The sequence below is a fragment of the Colossoma macropomum genome, unplaced genomic scaffold (assembly GCF_904425465.1).
Source record: "Colossoma macropomum unplaced genomic scaffold, Colossoma_macropomum, whole genome shotgun sequence".
Lineage (NCBI taxonomy): Eukaryota > Metazoa > Chordata > Actinopteri > Characiformes > Serrasalmidae > Colossoma > Colossoma macropomum.
Window position 1 is genome coordinate 2,372,390 of NW_023494803.1, and position 27,795 is coordinate 2,400,184.

A 27,795-nucleotide genomic window follows, 5' to 3' on the forward strand; every position below is an offset into this window, starting at 1 on the left:
GTTGTACAATTACGGGTTGTAGTCCATCTGATTTGCTGCATTTTTGGTTAGGTCCCTTTTAGCCTGTTCTTAAATGGTCAGGATCCCTGACCATTGGGTGGTGGGTCATTCTCAGCACTGCAGTAACACTGACATGGTGGTGGTGTGTTAGTGTGTGTTGTGATGGTCTGAGTGGATCAGACACAGCAGTGCTGCTGGAGTTTATAAACACTGTGTCCACTCACTGTCCACTCTATTAGACACTCCTACCCTGTCAGTCCACCTTGTAGATGTAAAGTTAGAGACGATAGCTCATCTGCTGCTGCACAGTTTGTGTTGGTCATCCTCTAGTCCTTCATCAGTGGTCACAGGACGCTGCCCACAGGACGCAGTATTGAAGGATAAAGTAAAAGGGGGCTAACAAAGTATCAGAGAAACAGATGGACTACAGTCTGTAACTGTAGAACTACAAAGTGCACCTATATAGTAAGTGGAGCTGATAAAATGGACAAAGAGTGTAGAAACAAGGAGCTGTACTTAATGAAGTGGCCAGTCGTTGTACATTTACACAGGACAAAAAGTAATCAATTAATTCTGATCCATCTGAGGAGCAACATGATGTTACATTTCATTGAAATAGAGCTTGTCAAAGCCAACATTTTAATAGATGTGACTGTGGACACAGCAGCATTTAGACTAAAGAGGTGAGAGTCGAGGTCATTCACCTGAGGTTAAATAGCATGTGATGCATGTTTGTCTGCAGGTCATGGGGCTCTTCCTCGCCTGTGTGGGAACACAGGTGATGTGTTGGTGAGTGGACATCTGCAGGCATGTTACTGCAGCTCCCAGACCCTCCCACGTGTTTATGAGCAGTACGGAACCTCCTCTGTCCAGCCCCTGTCCACAGAGATGCAGGTCCTGCTGACCGTCTACTACCTGGTGCAGCTGGGTGAGAAACAGAACCACACAGTTCAGACACTTAATGGCTGACTTAATTCTAATAGAATGAACCACATATATGTGTTATTCAGAGTACGTCATGCATCTGTTTTCAACTTATTGATGTATTGAATTCATGACACTAGAACACAGGATAAGCGGCTGAGATTTGAGAAATGATATTGTGCCAAGGTATAGCTTTGTGTGTGCTGTATTTAATTTACATTACATAATTATTTCAGTGTAATGTCATTATTACAGTTTCTTAATGAATTACATTATTTACATTTTATATCATTAGCTTTGAATCTGCATTTTTCCTGTTTGTTTCAAAGTCAAGAAATGGCAAAAGACATGGCAAAAATATGAAGGATGTTTTTTCAGCTCAAATTATAGTAGAATTTCTCCTTTTGTATGTATTAACACTAATGTTGAATAAAGTGTGGAGTCTAGACTTTGTTTCGAAGAGCTGCAATAGAAACAATTCATATTTAAAGTTAACATGTTAACTTCATTTGTGTTTAATTTAATTCATTAATGCTGCACATTAAAGCTAAAAAGGCATCAACCATTGTAGTCCAGACTGAAGCCACCACAGCTTTCCCTTTCCAACAACTAACCGACACCAAGTTAAACCAAAAAAATTCTGCTGTTCACAGTCAGTGACTTGTCTGGAGCCTCCAGAAGGCGTAGAGATACACTTTTTCTCACAATATTGGACCCCCCCCTCTTCGTTGTTCATCAGTTGGTTGATTGGTTGAGTCCTCTGTCAGTTTATAATTAGGTTAGTAGTTATTCTGACATTTCAGGTCTTTAGTCCAGCTCCTGAGATCCTAACCAATGGGAGAGCTGGCTTGGCTGCATCTACCCAGATACCGGAGAGAAAACCAGTTTTCTTTTTGCTGTGTCAAGAATGGGACCCTTTTATTTTCAACCAAAATGTGACAATGAAATTACTACTGTACTTGCAGAGTTTAAACACAAGAAGCATGATGATTATATTAAATAAACTAAATATTACAGATGTTTATTTCCCAGAAATCATTAAGACGTCTCTGTTGGCCTGAAAAGGCCTTGACGGTTCTCCACTGGCTACAACAAAAGCATTACTTTATAAATGAAAAAAGTCCTGTTTTAGGGTCAAATTTGAACAAATAAGTCAAATACAGTTAATCCCAGTTCACCACATCACACCATGTTTTGTTATCACTAGCAATAACTGGCACTTCTAAAGGGGGTTAAAACAATTCTTTCAGCACCTCTGGATAATCTTATATAAATGACTATGTTTGTTAAAATCCTAAAAATGCTTATATAGTTATCAGTATATCATAGTCATCCTGCCTGTATGTACAATCTCAGCCCCCGATCAGATGCCCCTGATGGAAGACCTGGAGCAGATCCTCATGCGTTCCTGGCGTGAATCGCACCTTTCGGAAATCCGGCAGTACCAGCAGAGCCACCCTCAGTTCCCCACTCCTCTGCCAGGCCTGGCCCAGCCCCTCACCCCCTCCCAGCTCCCCTGGCTGGCCAAACTGGCCACTAGCTCCTCCGGAGAGAGTGTCCTGGTACTGGACACGGCACACTCTCTGGCTGCGGCACTGGACGGCACCTTCCAGAAGCTGATGGAAGGCAAGCTGAGTCAGACGCATTATGTGGTGATCATCTGCATGGGCAGGAGCCAAGAGACCGAGTCCTGTATAGTGGTGACAGGTAAGAGGCAGGTCTGGATTTCAGATGTTCTGAGGGTTAGAATAACTGAGAAGATGTGGATTTGTGGACTTACAAATGAAGGCAGACATAAATTAATGTGTTATTTCTCAGTGAGGATCTCCTAGGGACGGTTGATATACCCTTTATTACTGCATTATTTATTCATTATTATTATATTATTGCAATATGCAAATAAGCTCCCTCAAACTGCTTTATACCACCCCAGCCCACACTTGGCACTGTGCATAGTAATCTTAGGCTTCTCTGAAGCTGCTGGCCTTGGAAACCCATTTAATGAAGGTCCTGATGATCAGTCCTAGTAATGTTTTCAGAGGCAGTTTGAACTTCGTAGTGAGTGATGCAGTAAAGGATCAGTGATTTTTATGTGCTACATGCTTCAGCACTCCATTCTGTGAGTTTGCATGGGCTGACGCTTTGTGGCTGAGCTAATATTGTTTCTAGACACTTCCATTTCACAATAACATGTAGATGGGGAGCAGAAGCAGGACAGAAGTTTCATTAGGCAAAGGTGGCATTATATGATGGTGCCATGTTTAAAGTCACTGAGCTCTTAGGTGCAACCCATTCTACTGCCAGTGTTTGTGTGTGAGATTGCATGGCTGTGTGCTTGACTTTATGCACCTGTTAGTGATGGGTGTGGCTGAAACACCTAAAATCAATAATAAGGAGGGATGTCTACATACGTTTGGCCCTGTAGTGTATATCGCTGTCATGGTATGTAGCAACATGATCGCAATATGTTATTTTGTCCATCTCGTGCAGCCCTAGTGTATCTGTAGTATAATAGCCTCATTATTTTCTCTATAGGGAAGCACCAGTCACGAGCACTTGCAGAGAGCACGCTCTCTCCCAGCGACTGCATGAGCGAGATCAATCAGGAGCTTTCCTCCGGGATGGCTGCAGAACTAGAGGCCTACTTTAGCTCCCTGGGACTCGGTAAGGCTGCTTTGTTTAGACATTCAATTTTAAAGCAGACTGGGAGCCACTTTCCAGCAAACACAACAAAACTGACACCTTCAGACGTCTCTGCTTCTGTACAATTTTAAAAGAGTCTCTTTGCAACACAGATGGAGATGTGGATTTGCTAGAGAAAGCCAGTCCAGAGAAGTCCAGCCCCTTTACTCAAGGCTGTGTGCAGGAACTGTCGGGAGAACCCACATGTACAGGTGAATTTCACATAATAAACATACATTGCTTAACCATGAAAATCGAAACGGTACCTAAATTACTTCAAAATACCTGAAGCATCATAGTATCCAGTGTCTGATTTACATCCTTGACAGAATACCGGGCGGAGTGGCGGGAGATTCGGCCCATTCAGCTCGCTGTGGCACGAAAGCTGCTGTCCCATGTGTGTGCCATCGCTGACTCCAGCACGCACAACCTGGACCTGGGCTCTTTCGACAAAGTGGAGTTCCTGATCTGTGTGCCCCCATCTGAGGTGGCCTTCCAGCAAGTGGTCCTGCACCTGTGGAACTCAGGTAGAAGATCAGTCTAATAGTTAATCTTAGGTAATTCTCTTACATCAGCAACTCTAGAATGTAGTTGAACAGTGACTTACAGTTTAACAGTTCGTACTGAAAAGTGCTTTTCTTTTGGCTTTTTGTGTTTATTGTGCGCAACGATTAAAGTACAAGTCTAAAGAGGGTCAGATTAACCATTGTGTATTGTTGATTAAACAGACGTTACTGCTGCCCTCTAAAGGTGTTATAGCACCATGTCAGACGTTGGAACTTAGTAAGTAATTGTTTTTGTTAGACCAGTGACGTCTTAATAAACTCATTTTCTGCGTTCTTTTATTTATGAGTTTGCCTCAATCTAACTGATCAAAAGACTCTCAGTTCACATTCTGTCCATTGTACTGTAAACATACCATTGTGACTGCGAACATCAGTGGAAAACAACTGTGATCAGCTCAAATACCTTTTATTTACTTACATAATAATTGTGCAGAAAAAGCTAAATCTTTTAAGAATGGTTTAACAGGGCAGCAGCAATGCATTGTCACAATGTCATATTATGATGCAAAAATTTGACAGCATGCATCACGGAGGTTAGTTAATCAAGTTACCGTGGTAACAGAGTCCAATAGAGGTAAAAACTTATTCACCGCAATATCCGCAATATACTTATTATGTTAATTTATTGAGTTGATGCAAACCATAGTAATACACCAGTATTCCCACACATAAATGTAACGGCAATTTTAAATGTTTGATGATGTACTATTCTACTTTAATACCACATTTATTGTGCATTGTGATATTGTAGATATCATGCCTGTAAAAAATCCACCTCTGTCGTACGGGGTACATTTTAGGACATCTTCAGATCTCAACGTCAGGTTTCACACTGAAAAATGCCTTCGGTCTCGAGAAAAATACGAGTAAAAACATGTCTCAGCTCTCATTAATCAGGCAAAATGAGTCATTTCAAACAACCTCAAGCCAAATAGCTTCAGAAAAAAAGGCAAAGGGCTAAGCTAAGCAGCCACAAACTCTCAGATGGTAAAATTCATGTGACATTCGCAATGCTGTTCTACCTTACTGGATTAATTAAGTTTTGTGGCCAAATCAAAGATAATATACTTCAACCACAACTTTTATTGAAGTGCTGTTAGTAGTACTGATATACTTATTCTCTCCTATTGTGCCCTGTGCATTCATAGGGGTTCTGCAGGAATTAGGCCTGGACCAGGACTGTCTGTCCCCAAAGGATGCTGAGCAGTATGTGATAAAATTGGACCAGGCTGCAGTAGCAAAGATCAGTGGCCTCATCCAGAAATCCAAGCTGAACCCCTACACCCTCTTCATACTGGTGCATGACCATGCACACTGGGACATTAGCAGGTAACAGAGCTCTGTCCAACATTTGTCCTGACCTAATTGTTTAGCTGTTAAGCCCACTGTCAGCTCAGGTGTACAGCCCCAATCTCTACCGTAAAATCTAGTAATGTGTCATACACCATTTTAAATACCCAAATATTACAGAGCTAATTCCAGAATTGGAAATTGGTAAAATGCAAATAAAATCAGAAAATGGTGATTTATAAATGTCTTTTACAGATGATTAACTGAAAACAGCACCAGAAAAGATGCGCTATATTTGACCTTATCAACTCTATGTATGCTAATTCTGAATTTGATACTTGCAGCACAGTCCAAAAAAGTTGAGACAGGAAAAATGTAAGACTGGGAAGTTTATGGAATGATCAAAAACACCTATTCTGGAACTTTATACAGGTAAACAGGTGAATAGATAACAGGTGATGCTATTGTGGTTGAGTATAACAGGAGCAGTCACAAAAATCTACAAATGCAATTTAAGACTCTACTATGCAGAGCAGAAGCCACATATCAACAACATCCAAAAACACAAGACTTCTCTGGGCTAAAGCTCATGTGAGACGCAAAGAGCAGAAGGATCATCCCAACTGTTACCAACACAAAGTACAAAATCCAGTGTCTTTCATTGTATGGGAGTGTGTTAGTGCCAATGGCTTCGGATGCTTGTACATCTGTGAAGGCACCATTAATGCTGATTTTGGAGCAACATATGCTGCCATCCAGGCGCTGTCTTTTCAGGGAAAGTGCCAACCCACATTGTGCAGGTGTTAAAACAGCATAGCTTCATAATAAGAAAGTGCCGGTCACACAAAAATGGGAATACGCCTCAGACTGTTAAGCAGCTCTAGTGTGATCAAGCAAGAATCTAGGCTGAAACTGACAAGACTTGCAACTAAAACATACTGCTGGTGTTTAAAGATTGGAAGGCTAAGGTCAGAAACGAGAAGGAGAGAAATACAGTTGGACAGCATGGCCTTGGAAACAGGGTTGAAGATGGAGAACGCCTAATCAACTTTTTCATTACTAATACATTCTTTTAGCAACCAAAATGTCATCTATACACCTGGACATCACCAGATGGAGCTCACCAAAACCAAATAGGCTGCATTCTGTGCACAAAGAGATGGAAGAGCTCCATTTTAATTGCAAAGATATGGCCTGGAGCTGATTGTGGAACGGATCACAAACTTTTAATGTGCAAGCTCCAAGTGAAGTTAAGAAAAAACAGCCAAACCATCTGACTTCCAAAATATGAACTGGGAAACATACCACCTGTCTTCAAAGAAAATATCAGGAATTGATTTCAAATGCTGGACATAATTGACAGAGAACCAGAGGAGCTATGGATCTCAAAAGAGGTCAACGAAGAATCAGAGAAAAACCTGGTAAGAATGAAAAGGAGAAATAAATCAAAGCGACTGATGAAACAGTGGAGAATGCAGAAAAGAAAAGTCAAAATCAAGAATGAAAAAGATCTTTTAAGAGAAATAAACCATCAGTTTTAGAGAGCTGCCAGGAAGGACAGTGACCAGCACTACAACAACAACTGTAAAGATATTGAAAAGAGGAACAAACATGGAAAAAACAAGGACTGTTTCTCAGAAGATGAGAGATCAAAATCACTTTCAGCCATGAGTCAGGACTCTAAAAGATGTCAGTGGACAAAATCATAACAGATGATAAAAAAAAGATGTAAGGAACGCACAGAAGTCCTCTACAAAAACAAATGTCAATGGCAGAGATGGTTTTGTTGGTAACTACACAGAAGAACCTTTAGTGCTAGAAGATGAAGTCAGACAGACGCTGAGATCATTGTCGGGGAAGAAAGCCACAATAGCAATCAATAAGCAACGGAAATCTTTTAAAACATATCTGGAAAACAACGAAATGGCTGCCAGATTGGAAGGGATTGGAGAAAAGAAAGAGTGTATAAACTATCACACAATTTCCAACATCACACGCCAGTAAAAATGTGCTTAAGATCATTCAAAGAAGACTAGAGCCTTACGTTGAAAGTGAAAGCAGGATTCAGGAAAGGCAGAGGAACAAATCATATCTTTGCAGCTGCACATTGGATCATAGAAAAAGCCAAGGAGATCAAGAAGGAAGTTGATATGTGTTTCATCAACTACAGCAAGGCCTTCAACTGTGTAAACCACCTAAAATTATGGACAGTTCTCAGGACAATGGGAATACCAGAGCATCTCATCATCCTCAGGAATCTGTGCACTGCTCAACAAGCCACGGTCAGGACGGAAAATGGACAAACAGACTGGTTCCAAAAAGGGGTTGGACAAGGCTGCATACTGTCAACATACCTGTTCAATCTGTATGCAGAACGTATGATGAGAGCAGGAACTGGAGGAAGATGATCAAGATGATCAAGGGTTCAGGATTGGTGGAAGAAACATTAATAACCTTCAATATGTGGATGATACCAAACTCAGTGGAAAATGTGGAAGACCTGAGGGCCCTTATCCAGAACGTTAAAGAGCACTGTCACTTTAGCTCAGTGTGAAGACTAAAGTTATGACGAGAGGAAAGACCGCTAACTCCACCACTGATGGAGAAGATGTGGAAATGGTGGACAGCTTTTGCTGACTCAGATCAGTTATTAACAACAGAGGATCCAGCACTCCAGAAATACGACACAGATCGGCACTCGGAGAACAAGGATGAAGGAGCTTGAACGGATCTTTAAATGCAACACTTTGTCTCTACAATCAAAGATCAGAACTGTCCAGGCTATGATTTTCTCTGTGGTTCTTTATAGATGTGAAAGCTGGACATTAAACAAGTGAAACAGGAAAAATATAGATGCCTTTGAACTTTGATGTTGGTGAAGACTTTTGAGAGAATCTTGGACAGCAAAGAAAACAAACTAATGGATCCTCTGAGAAGAACTAATTAATTGGAAAAGACCATTATGCTTCAAATAGTAGAAGGTAAAAGAGGAAAAAGATGACAAGCAACAAAATGAATGGGTATAATCAGGATCCAGACATTCAGAAGCCTAAAGACCCAAACAGAAGACAGGATGTTCTGGAGAAACACTGTTTATATGATCACCAGGGGTCAGAAACGACTTGACAGCACTCATAATAATGAAGAATACAGACGTATAAAGGGGCTGTGAAGATTTAGGGAAGATCAGTGTTGACACTGTTTGAACAGGGCGCTGGTACAGTAGAACGTCAATGAATGTAAAGTACATCAATGAGTGTAAAATTAACAGTTCAGGCACAAATGGATGAAAACTGTTTTTGTACTGGGCTTTTGCAGTGAACAGTACAGTAGGGTGGGAGGCGAGCCCAACTCGGGCCTAGTGGACAGTCTGCTGAACTGCAGGCAGATTCAAGAGGCGGCCAACATCCTGACCCTCCATGTGACCTCATTCCCCTTCGCCTTGCAGACTCAGTACACACGCATCAGCCCGTACAATGAGATCCACTGGCCCTCAGCATTCAACAATGTAAATATATGCATTTTTTTCAATTATTCTTCTATATCATTTAAGCAGAGCAGCTGCCCTTTACATCATGTGAAACTTTTGTGATGAATGGATCAACAGAAATGTTTCAAAATTGCTTGGAATAACAAGTCTTTACATGAACTTACATTAAAATAAAATAATGGTTTACATTGTAAAGCTGCAGTTTTGGAATTATTCTGCAACTATTTGCTTTATATTGGCTTAAGTATCAATAATCATATGAGTATTTACTTTGATTTAAGGGTTTAATTTAGATCTCAGGATGCATTAAGCCTTTATGTATTATGTGTGTGTATAGGATGTGGATCTGTACCAAGAGAAAACAAAGTACTTTGGTGTGTCTGAGCTGTTGGAGTCCACACGCTCAGGGAACAGCCTGCCTCTGCTGCGCTTTGACAGTTCGTTTGAGAGCATGGTCGCCGCTTTGGAGGAGAGGTAATCATTAAATCTGGCTGTACACGGTAAAGCTTTCATGCAACGAGTTGCATGTTGTATGTTGCATGAATCTTGCCAGTTACACAAAGCAATTCCAAAAGGTCAAGGTTGCACACAAAACAACCTTTTCTGTCTTTTTCAGTTGTCCAGTTATTTTCTTGTCTGTTGATTCAGTCGACTCAATTACCTGAAAGTATGTCGTTTTACAAGATCATGTAATGTTCTTTAGCCATTTTGATTGGCCGTTTTGTGAAATTTATTCCATGAAGTTGACACTTGTAATGAGTTCGATTAAATTGCATGATGTACTTTTTTCAGTTATATAAAAACATCCAGTTTTATAGGTTCATATTTTTAATATCTAGGACAGTTTCCATCTATGATGGGGGGTTGATGAGGGTGACGACAAAGCCAGAAGACTTTTTCACATTTTTACAGACACAAAATTTTTTAAAACAAACATTAACAGTAATGCAGTCTTTCACACCCTGGTAGATTTTGTAGTATTTTAATGTTAGGAGCTCTGAGCTTTTTTTTTAGCAGAATAGGATGTTACCCAGTGTTGTGAGTTGCACCGGATTAAACAAATAATAACTCAATCATCATTACTACTCAATGAATCCAGATTTTAAAAAGTACATTAGACTAGAAGTGAAGGTTCCAGCATCTACAACCATAGAAATTGGAGTTTGTTAGACTCTATTTTCCACTTTTTGTGGTCCTTTTGGTCTAATATAAAATGCTAAAGCACAAAGATTAGAGGTGTGAGCAACAGCAGTAGTCCAGGAAATGAACAAACACACTGGAGTTTTATTTGTTTATTACTCAGAATTAAAAAAGAGAATTAGTAACTGAGTGGCTGAAGTGGAACTTAGTAAAAAGTAAATTATTTACTCACACTGATAGAGACCTGCTCCTCCCTCAGGTTCCCCAGGCTGCACAGCGTGGTCATCCGCACTCAGGTACTACTCCAGCACTACTCTGTGGCTCTCATGGCCACAGCTAAAGGCCAGGCCCAGCTGCAGAAGCACACCTCCGTGGAGACCCTAGAGATGGTGCAGTGCCTGCTGGGTTCAGCACACCGCTGTCCCAATCACCACGGACACATGCTGCTGCTTCGGATTCCCTTTCCGGCCCTGGCAGCTCTGGCACACCAGCGACTCTGTCGTGTACGAGACCGTCTGGGGCTTCACGAACGTTTTGAAGTCGTACTGGGGGACCCCACATCTGGGATCGTAGTGGGCAAACATTTCCTCAATCAGCTGAGGGTATCTCTTCACTATGTTTTATTTACCTGTTTGTACATTTGCTTTAAAGGAATATTCCACTGTTTTTTAGCCTAAAATGCTGCATCTGTAGCATACGGTCAATTCCCACAGACAACTCCAGCACGGTTCCGTACAAAAGAACATAAAAGCTGTTGATTCCAAATGTACAATAGAAGCCAATGGGCTAAAGCTGAAGAAACTGCTAGTATTGGGTGGTATAGTGGTTGAAATTCTAAGTTTTGTCATAACCTTTACAGTGATATGCCATAGAAAATAGAAAAATAGAAGAAAAAAAAAGAAATTCAGTTATACCACCCACTGCTAGAAACTGCGCATTAGTATCTGTCATGAAAGTGCTGGGCTCTGTTTGTCCATGGTATGATACAAAGGTGCCAGATAGAAATTAGGTAAAGGTTTGCCTGATGTCTGTATACAGTGGCTCATTCACCATATCGCTGCTGTTGGGACAAAACCTCATATCTCCATTTTTTTAGTTTTTCTTTACACTGTGTGTAAATTTCATGATGAACTTGGTAAAAAGTCTGGTTCCATTGACTTACATTAAAAGTAAAGTAAGTTTTTCCTTTTCCTGTAAAGTTACCACTTTGGAGATACGAGGTTTTCTTCCGACAGCAGCGACATACTGATGCTCACTGCCTGTGCATCGTGTTTGTAGGTGTGGCTAAAGATCCAAGACCCAGAATGGACTCCACACACGTATCTGGAGCTGGAAGCTTTGCCCTGCATCCTAATCTTTACCGGCATGAATCCAATGGGGGAGTCCCTGCCAAGGTACAAGCACTTCACCAAACATAACTTCTGCTTTAGAGACAGATTCATAAAAAACTAACACTGTAGGGATTAATTACATCACAACAGCAAAGAATTTATGCACCAATGGTTTGGTTTGGTTTGGTTCAGTCTAATTCCTTCTTATTTACCAGTACTGAAAATGAGCCGCTTCTGTCTCTGACCACAGGCAAGTTATTGATGATCAGGTTATCGTCAGTTTAAGTACCTCGTTTGGTCTAAACTATGTATAAAGTTAATCTTCATAGATTTTCCTCCATCTCTGTCTTTGTATATAATTAATTACTGATACAAGTACAGTTTGTGAGAGAACAGCAAAAAGCTTGTTTATAGTTTTTACAAAAGGACTGTAAGTGACTGAACTCAGTGGAATGATCTCTCTAAGCCTGGCTAATATGGGTTTGATAGTTCCTTGAAATAACAGATGCGTTCAGTATCATTAGTGGTAACTGAAAGAGGTCAAGAAGACCTGCTTGAAAACTGGAGGGAATAATTAGCTGAGTCAGTGCTATGTCCTCTCCTAATGGACATTAGTCTTGGCAAGCAATTTGTTGTCTTGGCCCTGTGGTGCCGGCATGAGCCAGCATTTTCTCCATCTCTCATACACTGCACAGCATTACTGCATGAAGCATGGACTTACTTTCTTTTTCCCCTGTATATTATATACATTATCATTCAGAAGTTCAGAGGTCTGGAATCCTGGTTTTCAATAATATAAACCCAATTGTGTTGAAGATACTGTGCACTCACCTCCACTCAAAGATTTTCAATACGTTTTGTAACGAAAATTCTCAAATCAAGATGTTCCAAAGTTTTAACCCCAAGGAAGAGACAGGCAGTACAGTTAGTGCTCTCCTCCAGGTCATGGTCATGCTAGGCTTCACCCTTGCATTGTGCATGTATATATAAATACATATATATGATCATCAAGCACTTTCCTTTTGAACAAACAGGCTCCATTTATATACATTTGTTTATACCACATATAGTTGTTTTTGTTTTGTTTTTTAAAGAGTATTATTTAGAATTCCACTGTATGTTTCAGGTCTCTGAAATATTGTGACCAGCGGGTGATGAGCTGCTGCGCTCTCCAGCGGACGGCTCTGGAGCAGGAGCTGGGCTTGGCAGCTTACCTGGTGTCGGCAGAGCAGCAAAGCCAGCGAGGGGCCCGCACCTCCAGTGACCTCTCCGAAAGCGACCCTGACAAACTCAGCGGCACAGACAACGAGGAGGAAGAGGTGGTGGTGGATGGTCAGTTGGGCTGCATGTCCCTGAAACACATCACAAAGTTCATTTTACAAATATCGAGTCAGTGTGAATCGACAAGTACCTGTTTTAATGGCTTGACTGAGAGTTTTCTGAGTAACAGAACTCAAAAAAATCAGGATTCCAGAAATGAAGATCGTGGTGCTGTTACACCCATCAGGAAGTTCAAAGATAGAAATACTCAGAATTTATAACTGCCAATTCATTATTGCTATTAAAACTGGCAGCCACAAGACGTGTGTACATTGCTAATGTTTCTAAATTCATCAGTTGAAGCTCTACATAAAACAAATTCAGTCTCTTTTCCATTCACTGCACAATTAAGGACACTGTCCACTACAGCATAGTGTCCCTCCCTATATTTAAATCTTTCAAACTGATGTATGATAGACTAACTGCATTATTTGTTCTGTCAACGGTCAGAAAGAAATCCAGGAAACTGCATCATATCTCTGCCCACATTAGGAATTGGACTATATATTATTTTAAGCGAATGTCTGGGCCACAATAAAATTTAATAGTCTTTAAAGAACCTGTTGATGTTACTTACATCATCCATTTATTCCTTACTGGTTGTTATTGGTCTAAGTTTTACACATGCAGTGCTGTCATCTGAAACAGCTACACAGGCCTATATTTTTTGACCACTAGTCTCTAGTGGCAACTTGTAGAGTCGAGAAATTAACAATTTTTTTTAACACAGCTTGTTGGGAAGCTTTAAGAAGCGTCGTCTCAACTAAACATTACATTTTTATTTCAGAACATGCTTAATAGTGACGTTACCCTTGATCATGTGCGTGCATCAAAAAACAACTCACTTTACTTATATAACTGCATCAGTGATTCATTTCCCAAAAACATGTGATCACAGTCACGTGACTGCTTTAGAAACTGAAAAAAGAAGCAAACTGGTATGGGTTTCCATGGTTTAGGGCAAAGTTATAGGTGAATAAGGTTATATATGAATGCGCCTCTAAGGTAATGCCATTTTTTAGCGTATAACACACCCCATTAGACACCCAATCATTAGAAAACAAAGGTTTGGACTTTTATCCTACAAGGACAGAGTAGATTTATAGCTGCTGTTTATGCTTTTAACCACCAGGTGTCATTAATGTGCACTGACTTTAAAAGCCTCGTGTAATGAACCCTTTTCTGACACAGTTTAAAGAAAGTTTTTGCCATCTCTTATGTCTGATTCACATCATAAAAATAATGATAATGAATTATTGTTAATATGAAATAACTGTTTTCTAATATTTTAGCTATATTTTCCCACAGCTTCATGTTAATCAAAGGGCCTTTCTTGGTTTCTTCCTGTTGCTCTTAGGGAGTTTTTCTCCTCGAAACCTTCATCCCCGATGTGCTCACTAGGAGCCTGAATTGAACTGAATTAAAAGAATTCTATTTGTTGTATTTCTGTGAGGAACTCTGTGAGTCCATTTTTCTCATTTTATTCTCTCTGCCTCCCCCTGGTGGCCTGCAGTGAACAGCACACTGCTTGGTCCGGATCATTCCCGGACTGACTCTTCCCCTCACAAACAACAGCAGCCCGTCTTGAGTGGAGATACTCCTCATGGCCAGAGACGATCCTCCAAGTCCACTTCTCCTGGCTCATCGTCCACACAAGCACAAGCCTCCCCTCTGCGCCCGTTCTGCTCCTGGGCCCGAAACCTCAACCGGCCTCCTGTGGTGCTCCTCCCCAAAGCCCTGTACGATCTCATCACCACCATAGATGCCAGCGGTTTGCCCAAGCCTACGTCCTTTCTCCCACATGCGTCGGTGGAGTGGGCCAGCTCCTTTAGACCTCTCCTCAGCAAGATGATGACCTGCACCGAGCAGTCTCTGTACTACAGGCAGTGGACGGTGCCCAGGCCGAACCACATGGACAGCAGTAACCGGGCCGAAGGACGCACAGACAACTTCCACCCGCGCAGGCTGCTCCTCAGCGGGCCGCCACAGGTGAGCAGTTATATAGCATCATGTTGCAGCTGCAGTTTGACTCACAGTGCAACATACACAGTATTTCCATATTACATGATTGCAGGTTTTAGCTTATCAAAGGTTTGGAAACGTTTCCTTTTTTTGAAAATTTACTGTTGCTTTAGAGTTAAGTTGTGAAAATATGGCTGTAAAAGACCATAAAGCCCATATAATTGCAGTTACCCATTGCAGTTTAGCCCCGTCTGTTCTTACTGAAGTTATTAGGAGTGTTTCAGCCCTGACTGCTTTTTAAAGGCACTGTAGAGGACAGCCAATCAGAACAGAGGTTACTTACTTATATCGGTTTTAAAGGCACAGTAAGAAAATCAGCCCAGTAATGAAGATAAAAATGAATTATGACTTTTTGTGGTACATAAAGCCACACAAATGTTATAAGAGGCATCAACAAAATGTAGGATAAGGGTACAAATACATTTCTAGTTTTGGTTTTAGTAAGTTTGCAATGATCATAATATGGTGCTGACAGGGTTGGGGATACAAGTATTGGGAATACATATTCAGAATACAAATATTAAGTGTCTTTATTCAGCCCAGAATTCAGAATACAGTTTTTAGGAGAATATTTACTCACTACTTAATAAAACACATCATCTTTAAAAGAAACACCATCTATATTAAAATAAGCACATGGTGTGTAAAGATGTGTAAATTACTCTAATAAAGAACCCAAAAAACTAAAGCCTGAGTAGACGGATAAATCACTGTGCTGAGCCAGTTACTAAACTTAGCATTACTAAACTTTTGAGGGATGATGGAACTGAACAGTCTCCTCAGTAGTGGACATGATTAGCTTAGAATTGTTGTTCTATTAGACTGAATGCGTGCATCTCCTGGCACATTGTGTACACGTCATTAACTGAAAATCACATAACTGCCCACGTTATAGTCAAATTTGTAAGATTTTGTTTTTGGCATATGGTGAATTGTTTGTTTAGCTCATGATCTGGACTGAAGCAGGTGAAAAAAGAGTGCTGAGAATTTTGTAACTTCATTTAAAAGATGAAATTTTCATTGAAACTTACTAACAGAAGAATTACATGAAGAAAACTGTCAACCAGTAACAGCGAGGAACAGTATGAATTAAATACAAATTACAACAGCAGAGTTTTTCCCATGAGCCTTATCAGTCTGTATCCTATATGTATTTAAAATTTATTCTGAATATGTTACTTTTTAACGTGTTGCACTTGAATATGTTACTGAATACATTTAGGACAGAATACATTCAGTATTCAGCAATTATAACTTTAACACGGAGGGCTAATGAGTGCTGACATCACAACAAGGCACATGTTATTATTTCAAAGGCTAGTCTATAACATGTTAAATTATTGCCAACTGTCCAAGGAAGCATGCTGATTCATAATAAAAAGATTCCCCAAACCTTTGATGGGCAGTGTGCAGTGCAAAATAAATGTGTTGAAACACTCAGTATTTCCATGTCACATGATTACAGATCTATAAACGTCTGATAGTTCTGCCTCAGTATACCTTTCCTCAGGGATCTACACAGTCAGAGAGCTGTACTGAGCTGCTTCATGTGTCTCCAGGTTGGGAAAACCGGGGCCTACCTGCAGTTTCTTGGCATTCTCTCCCGCATGCTGATCAGGCTCATGGAGGTGGACATCTATGATGAAGAGGACATCAACTGCAGTCAGTATATGATGTTAAATTAAGAATTCATTAATTTGTCAGCCTTTCATCTTTAACATATTGTACATTGTCACATATAAAAGCAATGAATCAGAGTCATAAAGGCAGATGTAAATGTGTGGCTTCTCTCCAGATTCCCAGTCAGATTTAGTGCGCTATCATCAGGCCATTGCATCGTGGCCCAACGCTGACACCATGAGAGGAATGCCGTTTGACTTCACCATCCATGATCCCAAATACGAGGACATCAGCACAATCTACTCCCCTGACTTAACTCCAGATGTAGAGAGTAAGCACAACAGCAAAAAACAGCAGCATCACATGTTTATGGATCTTTCACCAAATTGGTTCTAAATGCTTTTCAGACCTTTAACTGACTTGGACTTTAGACTAAAATCTGTTTGCTTTGAATGACCTTCTGACTGTAGTTATGTTTATTTTATTAAAATAAATGGAACGTTCTATTTTTCACTAAAAACACAATCATAAACACTATCAATGCTTTACCAAATGTTTCAGTATCGACTGTTTCGGTAGTGACAGTTTAGATAATTTAGAACTTTGAACAGTCGTACACACATAAAATCATCATATTTTTCATTACAACACACAAATATTTATTTAATTGCAGAAAATATGTGTTTCAGTGGTGACATTTCTTAATGTTACACACTGATTTTCAGTGTGAAGATTTGAGTTTTCCTTTTTCATATGTTTTTGAAGAAAACGCCCGGCGTCAGGAGGACGTGTACCTCCGTCGACGTACAGCACGGATAAAACTCTCCAAATATGCAGCGTACAACACGTACCATCACTGTGAACAGTGCCATCAGTACATGGGCTTCAACCCTCGATACCAGGTGATGATCTGACAGAGCTGTACAGTAACTTCATCTTCGCCAAAATGAAAAGCAACTTCCTCTGACTTTTCAGAATTGCTGCACAATTAAAAGGTTACGACGTAAACAAAGTCATTCAGAGTGGTTTGATGAGAAACGCTCCGCTCTTGAGAAACTTTACTGCTCACAGTGCCAGGGGTCTGAAGAACAAGGGGTCTGAAGAATTCATCACTAAAAGTTTGTACATGAAATGGTTACGAATACACCGCCTGATACCGAAGACATTATTTTAAGTTAGTTTTGCAAAAAGTTTTTGGCCTAAAACACATGCAGATGTGCATGCAGGTCATTGTGGGGCAAAATAGACTCTATTTTGCCATAATCAACGCATAAAAACACAAACAGGTTCACGTGTAAAATGGCAATATAGTCTCTCTACAGTTAACCATCTGAATGTGTACATCTCAACAATCTCAACAAAATTCTGAAATTTCGATGGAAGTCCTCTTTGACATTTATAACATTGCTATAACATTTTCGCTAAGTAGTCTACACAGTAGTTTTGTTCTTTAAACCTTCGGCCCAATGTCTGCAAATGAGATTACAGTCTTTTTTTCTTTAACAGAATGTACTGTGAATTTACATTTTCAGCTGTACGAGTCGACCCTGCATGCCTTCACTTTCTCTCACCTCCTGCTTGGAGAGGAGATCCAGCTCTATTTCATCATCCCTAAATCCAAAGAGCATCACTTCTCCTTCAGCCAACCAGGAGGCCAGCTTGAGAGCATGAGACTGCCCCTCACCTCTGATTGGGTATGTACTATTAATTTTCAAATTGAGAAACCGGTAATATTTGCTCACCAGATATCCATAAAAAGTATAACAACTAGGTGTCAAAAACCACATTAAAGAATATACACTACTGTTCAAAGGTTTGGAATCAATGTACTAAAAACTTCACATTAATGAAATAATTAGTTAGATACTCTAAAGATGAATATTACAATGAAAAAAAATATTCTAAATTTAAAGAACAGAGCTGCAGATGATTCTAACATGGCTGAAAAACTGTACAGCATCGAGAATTCAGTATGATTCAAAAGAGGTGATCAAATCTCAGGGCAGATAACTATATATCTGTGTCCGATAACTATGAAAATTCATCAGCAAGTAGTCCAACCATTTAAGAACAGAGCATTTGCAAGGATTTTAGGTATTTTACCCTCTATGTTTCATAATATTATCAAAAGAATTAGGGAATCCAGAAAAATCAGAGTAATCATAAAAAGCAAGGCCAAAAACTGTAAGTGAACATTTGATCCCTCAGATGGGATCGCATTAAAAATGGGCATCACCACATGGGCTCAGGAATACTTTCAGAAACTGTTGTCAGTAAATTCTGTTCATCAAATGAACGTTAAGTCTGTACTACGTACAGCAGAAGCCACATATCAGCAACATCCAGCAACACCGCAGACTTATAAACACCGCAGACTCAAGGCTTCAGCTCATCTGAAATGGACTGATGCACAGTGGGAACATGTACTGTTCTCTGGGCCATAGAAGTAAAAAGGACAATCCAGACTGTTACCAGCATGTAGTTTAAATGTCAGGGTCTATTGTGGCCTGGTGGTGTAATAGTGCCCATGTCCTGGGTAACTTGCATCTCTATGAAAACATCATTAACACTGAAGGATATGTACATAGTTTGGAGCAATATATGCTGCCTTTTAGACATCGTCTTTTTCAGGGACGTCCAAGCTTATTTCAACCTGACAACACCAAACCACGTCTGCGTGTGCTACAACAGCATGGCTGCATAATCAGAGGCTGTGGGTGCTAGACTGGCCTGCCTGTCTCCAATTGAAAACATGGTGCTTTATGAATTACAAATTACATCAACAAAAGCCCCAAATGGTTGCACAGCTGAAGACTTTAATTACTGAAGATTGGCAAAAAATTCCGCCAAGTGCTGTTCTAAGGAAAGGTGAAGTAACACTGTGGTAAACATGCTACTTTTTAGTAGGCAGGCATTTTATTTGGAATGAACAGATATCTACAAAAAAATAAAACAATAAATTCATAAGGTAAAATGTCAAATGTCATGTTTTTGTGCCATTTTTAATTGAATATGAGTCAGAATTTACTAATCACTGCTTTCTGTTTTCATTGTATTGTTTATCATTTGTTTTTTTTATTCACTGAATTCTTAAAATACTGAATAAAACATCTAAACATACCCATAATAGTTTGTAATATTTAAATTCACAATGTATAAGCTATTATTGTTCATAAAATAACAAATGTTGTTAATATAGCAAGTGATTCCAAACTTTCAGATGGCAGTGTATGTGTTTTTAGTGTATGTTTTACTTTTTGTCTTAAGAAACCTAAGCAATGTCTTTGCTAACACAAATTAACAGTACGATAATGAATATTAGTCTAACTGAGGTCTGATTTCATGATTATAGAATCCTGATTGTATCAAAAGCCCCATATTTACGCCCACCACGGGGCGCCATGAGCACGGCCTGTTCAACCTGTATCACGCCATGGATGGAGCCTCCCACCTACACATCCTGGTCATCAAAGAATACGAGATGGCCGTATATAAGAAATACTGGCCCAATCACATCATGCTGGTCCTGCCCACCATCTTTAATGGAGCTGGAATAGGTAACTGCAGTTTGCATTCTTAAGCACATCATTTCCATATATTACATCAATACAGTTACTTCACAGAGTAAACAAACTGAAAGACCAAATTGTTTTGATCTGTAATATTTTATTCATGTGACATTGATGTACATCAGTGTATTACACTTCACTGGAGTGGGATTACGTCTCTCCGTCTGTTTTAAAATATTTTATTAAATTATTATCATTAAATAAATAAATAAATTATGAAATTATTTCTCTATGCAGAGCGATTCCTTCTCTAATGTTCAGGGTGTATTAAAAATTAAGGAACCACCCAAATATGTGTAAGACACTGAATTTTAGCTTGTTCTCCTCATTAGCATGATGTATTGGACCAGTGGGTCACATACAATTATTGTCTTATCTCCATTTTATTTCTTTACATTTTCTACATAATTTAAACACAGCAGCTGCATTTTTCACTATATGATCATTTTGTAAAGAATGGACCAATCAAAATCATTTGGAATATAATCTTATCACATTAATTTACATTAAAATTGCCAATGTTTTTGTCTTCTCCTGTAAAGGTACCATTTTGAATATTCAGTCATAGGCAAAAGTTTGGGCACCCCGGTCAAATGATGTGCTTTGTTGATTTTGTGTAAATATGTTCACACATCTTCTGCAGAGAACACTTCTGCACATATTAACGCACAATTCCTATTTATTTACTGTATTTGACATATTAATAAAAGGAACTTGAAATGTGGCCTATGCAAAAGTTTCTATACTACATATTCTATATTTTCTGCTTTATTTTTTCCAATATGTTAAACTCAGCAAATAAATATAAGCTGTGCATACAATTCGCTGAAAAAGTGTTTCCTGTAGAGGATGTGTTGACAGATTTTCACAATCAACAAAATGTAATTGAACCAGAGATGTTCAAACTTTTGCCTATGATGGTATATGGTTTAGTAAGGATAGTGACAGTATGTAATAGACATACTCAGTGGTGTAATAGTGTGCATCTTTGGGTGGTTCCTGACTTTTGACTCATTCTGTAGCTCTAAATTTGAACCCAAAACTTATTATCTTTCTCTCTCCCTCATAGGAGCAGCACATTTCCTAATTAAGGAGTTGTCCTATCACAATCTGGAGCTGGAGCGTAATCGGAGGGTGGAGCATGGCAGTCGGCCACAGGATGTCTGGCCCTTCATCATCCTGGCCGATGACTCCTGTGTCATGTGGAACAGTGTAGACGTCGACTCCAAGAGGTGCTTTTTAGTGTTACGCTTGTTATGCATGAAAACCTTTGCAAATTCGTCTGAACTTAAACTTCATTCACTGTTCTTTTCATCATTTTCATCATCAATTTTCTCCCAAAAATGCACTGAATAAAGGTAGTTGGTACATTTGCTAATTGACCCTTTTTGCATTCATTCACATAAAAAGGTGTGGTTTTCCCCAGACTGTCTGGTGTAAATGTATACATATAGATTGTGTGCGTTTGGATGTTTACACAGCGGCATTGCAGGAGCAGAGCGGAACGTATCACTGAAGCAGGTGCTGCAGCATATGGAGTCGTCTCCAGACATCACCGAGTACGGCCTTTGTGGCCTCAGAAAGTGGTCGAGCCGGGGGTCTGGGACCGGCCGACGCAGAGAGCCCTTCTCGCGAGGACACCTGCACGACTTCCTGCTCCTCAATGTGGACCTCACACATGACATACAGTACAACCAAAACCGGTGAGTTCTTCTTCCTGAGATTCATAAAGAAACTGAGCTACTTGCTTGTCAGCATCTAAACATGCTAACCCTAGAGTAAAAAGCACGTGAGGCCATGAGCTACAGTGGTTTTTCCACAAGGCAAAGCAGGGTAAGAACACTAGAACACATGGAGTGTGTGGTCTTTGGTCTGTATTGCGTTCATATATCAAGCAAACCACACCAGAGTTTTTTAAAAGCAGACTGAGACCCACCTCCTCAGAAAATAGCCAGTGTTGTACACTTAGATTGTGTGTGTAAATTAAGTGTGAACACACCCAAAAAGTAGAAGTCCTCTGTCAACACATACCACTGATGTAGTGTTTACAGTCGTCCCTCTATCTGTGCACACTAGATTTACGTGTGATGACGTGGACTTTAACCTCCGCATCCAGAGTGCAGGCCTTCTCATGTGCCGCTTCAACAACTTCAGTGTGATGAAGAAGCAGATAGCCATCGGGGGATACCGCACCTTCATCATCAAGACCAAGGTTGGTGCTCCCCTATACACTAAAACAGCTGCAGTTTCTCATTGGGCTCCTCCCATTTTTAGAATCTTGTGTAAATCTTGTGTAGCTAAGAATTAAAGTCTATGAAGAGACTCTTAGTGCGATTGTAAATGTGGTTATACTAACACTAAAGGAGCACCCAAACATGAGAGTACCAGTGATATTGAATGAAGTCTAATTAAAATTCCACAGGTTTTTTTAAATGTCTGATTGGTTTAATCAAGAAAGTCATTCAGAGTCCGCATTACAGTTATGTAGTCATTATATTTACTGTCAATAAATAAAGTCATAAATACAGTCAATAAATTTATATCTGCCTTCTGAGTTTTTCTGTGCAATGTTGATAATAAAATAGAGGTGAATCTGATAAGGTTTCTTTGGGGGCTTTTTGGGGTGCCTGCATGTTCCTCTTCACCACCAGTGTTTATTTTTAAATTACATTTCATGCTAAAACCTTCTCTTAAAGCTATCAGAAAACAATGTGTCAGGCATCAGGCAGTGTATTCGTAAAAAATTTCATGTAATAAAGTTCTGTAAGGGAGCTTTTAGAGGATGTCTGGTCCCTGTCAACACGACTGAACAATTCAGACTCGAAAAATTTCAAGAATTGAGCATTTCACGTCCAGCCACTCTGAATGACAATCTTCACATATTCAGTGACATAAATATGCAGGAAAATGGAAAAACTGGTGGAATTCCACTTTAACAGTATCCAGACTCAATCATGCTAATGTCTACTCCCTGTTAGATTTCACTCATTTTCAGCAGGTTTGGTTGATGTGGTCATTTTAGAAAGATTTGATGCATGTTGTGCAAGCTTTTCACATCAATAGCAGAGGACATTTGTGCCTTATTACATTATTATTATTACTCAAGCAGATGACGGATGTACCAACCACAGTGCAGCCGTCCCAGTATATTTGCGCCCCCGACAGTAAGCACCTGTTCCTGGCCACTCCGGCTCAGCTTCTGCTGGAGAAGTACCTCCAGCACACGAGCCAAAGGCTGTTCCCCCTCAGCGCCGGCAACTACAGCCACCCAGTGCTTTCTGTGGACTGCTACCTCAACCTGGGCCCAGAGGTACACCAAGATCCTAACTGAGCAGAAGCTGAAAGATTCCAGAGATCAGGAGATTTTAGTATAGAGCAAAAGACCAAAATGGGTTTAAGACATGTTTTGATTTTGAGTTTCTTCTTCAGCTTTATTAGTGATTTTGGCCTTTTTAATTGCCTGAAGGATGCCCACCGCAGCGCTGGGATGTAACAGAATAAAAGTATTCAGAATTATGTTCAGAAATTAAGTATCTGTTTTCAGTCCAAGTTACATTTTGAAAATGCAGTTTTCAGAAAAGTTACTTGTTCTTTTTTATTTTACAGTACTGGCTTACTACATAAAAAAACATCTTCCAAAGAAAAAACACCAATCCTTGTTTATCAGCTATTTTAAAATCAGCAAACGTTCTTGTTAGAAATGAACTGTAAAAAGAACCTCAATTAACAGCTTCTTCACAAAAACTGATAAATCAGTGGACTGATAAATCAGAGTGATGAGCTGGGCGTTAATCTCAGTGATACTGAGCTCTTTTGAGTGATGATCAAACTAATAACCTACTCGGTTGTGGACGTGTTTTCGAGTGATGAGATTAGCATCAGTGTTGAGCTGGACTCTCTGGGGATTTTGGGAGCAACAGCGGATTAAAGCAGGCGATGAAAAAGGAAAAGTTGAGAATTGCAGGATTCCGTTTAAATGATAAGCTCATTTTTTGTGAAACGTATTAACAGAAGAATTTCACGAAGAAAACTGATAACAGTGAGGAACAGTGTGATTTAAGTAAAAATAACAGAGGATGATGCTGCCTTTATTGTTGGATGCATTTTGATGTGTTCACACATTCAGAACAGAACTCTGATCACAGAATTATAGAAACATGTTTATCGTATAGCGTGTTTTGTTGATTTTCAGTGATACGCTGTGTTTAATCAAAGTAAAAATTAAAGGCGATGAAAATATGACAGATTCCTATTTGTGTGTTTGCTTGATCAAAATAGGTGTTAATGACACAAACAGAATAAAAATGTATACATTTTGGCTTTGTTAGATCAGGTTCCTCACATATTAACATAAAAGCAAGAACAGCATTGAGAAGCCACATCATTAAAGGAAAGGAAGAGATGAAATGCGGTTTAAAAGACTTTAATGCCTTTGCAAAGGGTTAAAAGCTCTAACTTTGGTCTAGTAGCTGCATCCTGTGCATGCTGGCTGAGATAGTTACTCCTATGTGATCCCAGTGATGCTGCTGGTTCTGAGTCCAGATCTTGACTCCTATTATATGGATGTCTGCTTCCTTCAGGTGACGGTGTGTTTTGTCAGCTCCAGACCGCACTCCATCAACATCAGCACTGCTGGCCTGCTCTTTGGAGGACTCCTGCTCTACTTTTGTGACTCTTTCGTCACACCTGGCTTCCTCAAGAAGTTCCGGTTTCTGAAAGGTGAGAGAAAAGCTCACTCCAGTAGCTCACAGTGGGTTTTTACAGTTCCAGGCTTTAGGAGCCTCAGAGTGAACTACACTGAAATCCTGAACAGGGTCTGACTATTAAGCTGAAAAAGGAAGGACATAATAAAATATCTGAAAACTGGGTTATTTGGAGTCACGGGATGGTTTGTGCAAACAAAACATAAATAATTAGTTTTAGTAAGAATCATTACTTTCTTTTACAGCAGTTTCAGTTTCGTTCCCAAATAATTACCCAAAAATGAGATATTTGCTGCGTCCTTTATCAGCTAAGATTTAGAACCTCTAGGGCACATAAGTGTAGTTTAGTACTGATTTGGTACATACTAATAATTTGTACCACACCTACGTGGCTAATACCTAGAACCTACCTGGCTAATTCCTAGAACTTACCTGGCTAATTCCTAGAACTTACCTGCCTAATTCCTAGAACTTACCAGCCTAATACCTAGAACTTAAGGGACTGTAAGAAGAAGCATTACGTGAAAACTGAAACAGTATCTGAATCTGTTTCTGCTGTTTCACATAATTTTATTGGGTTTATAAATTGTGTGCTCTGCAGATTAAATTGCTAGTTAGTATTCTGATTATAATATTATTTGGGAAATTTCAGAAAGACCTACCAAATAACATGTCCCTGCAGTTTAGTGATTGAGGCTAAAATGAACTCTTAAAAATGATAATTTCCTTCCCTGAATGTAAAAGTAAATAATAACTAGAAAGAGAAATTTCATAAATGAGCTTTAATTTGGCTTCACAAAGTCAGTAATAATGTTTCAAAAGTCAAAGCAGTTGTAGACAAATATTGATTATTTTTGATAACAAACTTAAATATATATAGTAATTGCAAGTAGTTGCTTATATCATAATTCCATGCTATGGCAATGGAACCCCAGGTTAATGTGTTGTTAGGCCATTATTTTGGTATCTCAGGTGGTTGCTAAAGTGTTGCTAGGCCATTGCTAGGGTAGCCAAGGTGGTTGCTAAGGCATTGCTAAGCCGTTGCTGTGGTATACCAGGTGGTGCCTGAAGTGTAGCTAAGCCGTTGCTATGGTAGCCAAAGTGGTTACCAAGGTGTTGCTCAGCAATTGCTTTGCTATCCTAGGCAGTCGCTAAGTAGTTGCTAGGCTGTTGCAATGGTATACCAGGTGGTGGCTAAGGTGTTGCTAAGACATTGCTATGGCATCTCAGGTTGTTGCTTAGGTCTTGTGAGAATGTGGCTGTGGCTTACTTGTATGTACAGAAACATTAGTCTACAGAGAATATACTGACTGTGGTGGAATAAGAGGCAGCGATATAAATGTAATATACTATATTAGAAGAATGACTCAGTTTCAGGATGTTGAGCTTTACCCACTTTATTCATATGGAAAAAAATAATGAACGCTGCACAAACACTTTAAGCCTAATCGGTTAAAAAGCACAAGCAACCTCTTTGAGTATGTTCCCTATAACATTAGCTCAGTGTAGTTTATAGTGTAGTGGTTCTTGGTGGTTCTTGCTTGAAAGCTGTTGAACAGTAAGTTGGCTTTTTTCCCTCCTCAAGTCTTGTTTGAGAATTCTAGTTTGTGAGAATAATGATAAAGACTCATCTGTACTCCTCTCTGCTTGCCCAGGGGCGACTCTGTGTGTGATCTGCCCCAACCGCAGCGCTCTCCGGCAGACCGTTGTCCGGCTGGAGCTGGAGGAAGAGTGGAGGTTCCGTCTGAGTGACGAGTTTCAGACGGCCAATGCTAAAGAGGACCAGCCGCTCTTCTTTCTGACGGGAAAACACATCTGACTTGACTCTGAAAGTCTACAGCAACAAACTGTACATAGCTGTCTATGTATATAATGAATGTGATGTACTGTATTGTCCTTTTGAATGCTTTTATTCTTTTTTCTGTTGTTTTTGTTCTCTGACCATATCAAATGTTCCCTTCACAGCCATAAAAAAATATATTTATTCCCACAACTGTATTTTATAACCACATCGTCTACATTTTAAAAATATTTTTCCATGTTCATTTATTGGACATTTTACAAACCAGCAAATATGAATTTTGCAGAGGACATTTTGTAGAGAAAGAATATTTTTCTAAATATTTGTTTTGCATATTCTGCGATGCTCGCTTTTTTAATTATAAATTTACTATGTAAAAGTACTTAAGGCATTGTTTTCTTTTTTAAGACATGGCTTGTGTTGTATAGTTTTAAGTAAGTCACTTTTTTATGCTTGACCTTAGTTTGTGGTATCTGTGCAGTTCTGCTGTGTCAACTCTAGAGGGCAATACAGGGATGTACAATATTTGTTGGGAAAGGTTCTATAATACAAAATGACAAATTAAACAATATTATCAATTCTTATATAAACATAAACAGAAACAGTGTATTGGTTTTTGTTTAATTATTGTTATGAGTCAATGACCGCATGCAAGCTGTCCTTATATGCAGAATTTAGGATGCATCGGCGCTCGTCTGCATGTAAACTTGTCTACTTGTCTACACTTGAGGGCTACATGTAAACCAGAATGTGACCCCACAGACTGCATTAAAAACCAACATGCTGTCTTTTTCAGGGACGTCTATACTTATTTCAACATGACATCACCAAGCCATATTCTACATTGCAACAGCATGGCTGCGTAATCAGAGTGCAGGTGTTAGACTGACCATCCTGCAGTCCAGAACTGTCCCCCACTGAAAACGTACAGCTGCTCAGCTGAAGACTAATATAACTGATGAATGGAAAAAAATTTTACAACCTATTTCTAATTTCGCTGCTATGCGTGATGTCAGCTGTTAGATGTTAGACTAATGGTTTGATGTGAAATAGTTTGTTGTAAACTTATTGACTCAGATTCCTTTCAGTGGAGTTGACAGGAACCAGGGTCTCCATGTCTACAATTCAAGTAGAGCCATTTTATTTACTATTTAAAACAACTAGTGAACCTACATGTCTTCTGGATTTTATATGTAATGTTTATGATATTAATTATTTTGCCTCACAGCATCTGCATGTACCTCTCAACCATGAATGGGTTAAAAAAAAACAGTTTTATGCCAAAATCTTATAACTATTGTTAAACAGTGTCTCAGGCAGTGCATTCATAACCATTT

At 39.5% G+C, this 27,795-nt stretch overlaps 1 protein-coding gene across 2 annotated transcripts in view; it reads left to right on the forward strand.

Annotated features, from left to right (window-relative positions):
- greb1 (growth regulating estrogen receptor binding 1) overlaps window positions 1-27,561 on the forward strand; it is a 52,489-nt gene extending 24,928 nt beyond the window's left edge. The window contains exons 10-32 of one of the 2 annotated variants that reach the window (XM_036593735.1): window positions 743-928; window positions 2,281-2,631; window positions 3,460-3,588; window positions 3,720-3,818; window positions 3,936-4,133; window positions 5,321-5,501; window positions 8,781-8,970; window positions 9,290-9,426; window positions 10,352-10,694; window positions 11,371-11,486; window positions 12,550-12,755; window positions 14,257-14,732; window positions 16,325-16,427; window positions 16,561-16,716; window positions 17,151-17,287; window positions 17,918-18,079; window positions 19,738-19,942; window positions 21,024-21,186; window positions 21,436-21,657; window positions 22,031-22,166; window positions 23,061-23,264; window positions 24,535-24,673; window positions 26,313-27,561. In XM_036593735.1, the coding sequence (XP_036449628.1) occupies window positions 743-928; window positions 2,281-2,631; window positions 3,460-3,588; window positions 3,720-3,818; window positions 3,936-4,133; window positions 5,321-5,501; window positions 8,781-8,970; window positions 9,290-9,426; window positions 10,352-10,694; window positions 11,371-11,486; window positions 12,550-12,755; window positions 14,257-14,732; window positions 16,325-16,427; window positions 16,561-16,716; window positions 17,151-17,287; window positions 17,918-18,079; window positions 19,738-19,942; window positions 21,024-21,186; window positions 21,436-21,657; window positions 22,031-22,166; window positions 23,061-23,264; window positions 24,535-24,673; window positions 26,313-26,476 (4,403 nt within the window). In that variant the 3' untranslated portion in view covers window positions 26,477-27,561. The remainder of the gene's footprint in view (window positions 1-742; window positions 929-2,280; window positions 2,632-3,459; window positions 3,589-3,719; window positions 3,819-3,935; window positions 4,134-5,320; window positions 5,502-8,780; window positions 8,971-9,289; window positions 9,427-10,351; window positions 10,695-11,370; window positions 11,487-12,549; window positions 12,756-14,256; window positions 14,733-16,324; window positions 16,428-16,560; window positions 16,717-17,150; window positions 17,288-17,917; window positions 18,080-19,737; window positions 19,943-21,023; window positions 21,187-21,435; window positions 21,658-22,030; window positions 22,167-23,060; window positions 23,265-24,534; window positions 24,674-26,312) is intronic. The other variant, XM_036593736.1, reaches the window with a different exon arrangement.
- The last annotated feature ends 234 nt before the right edge of the window (window positions 27,562-27,795 follow it).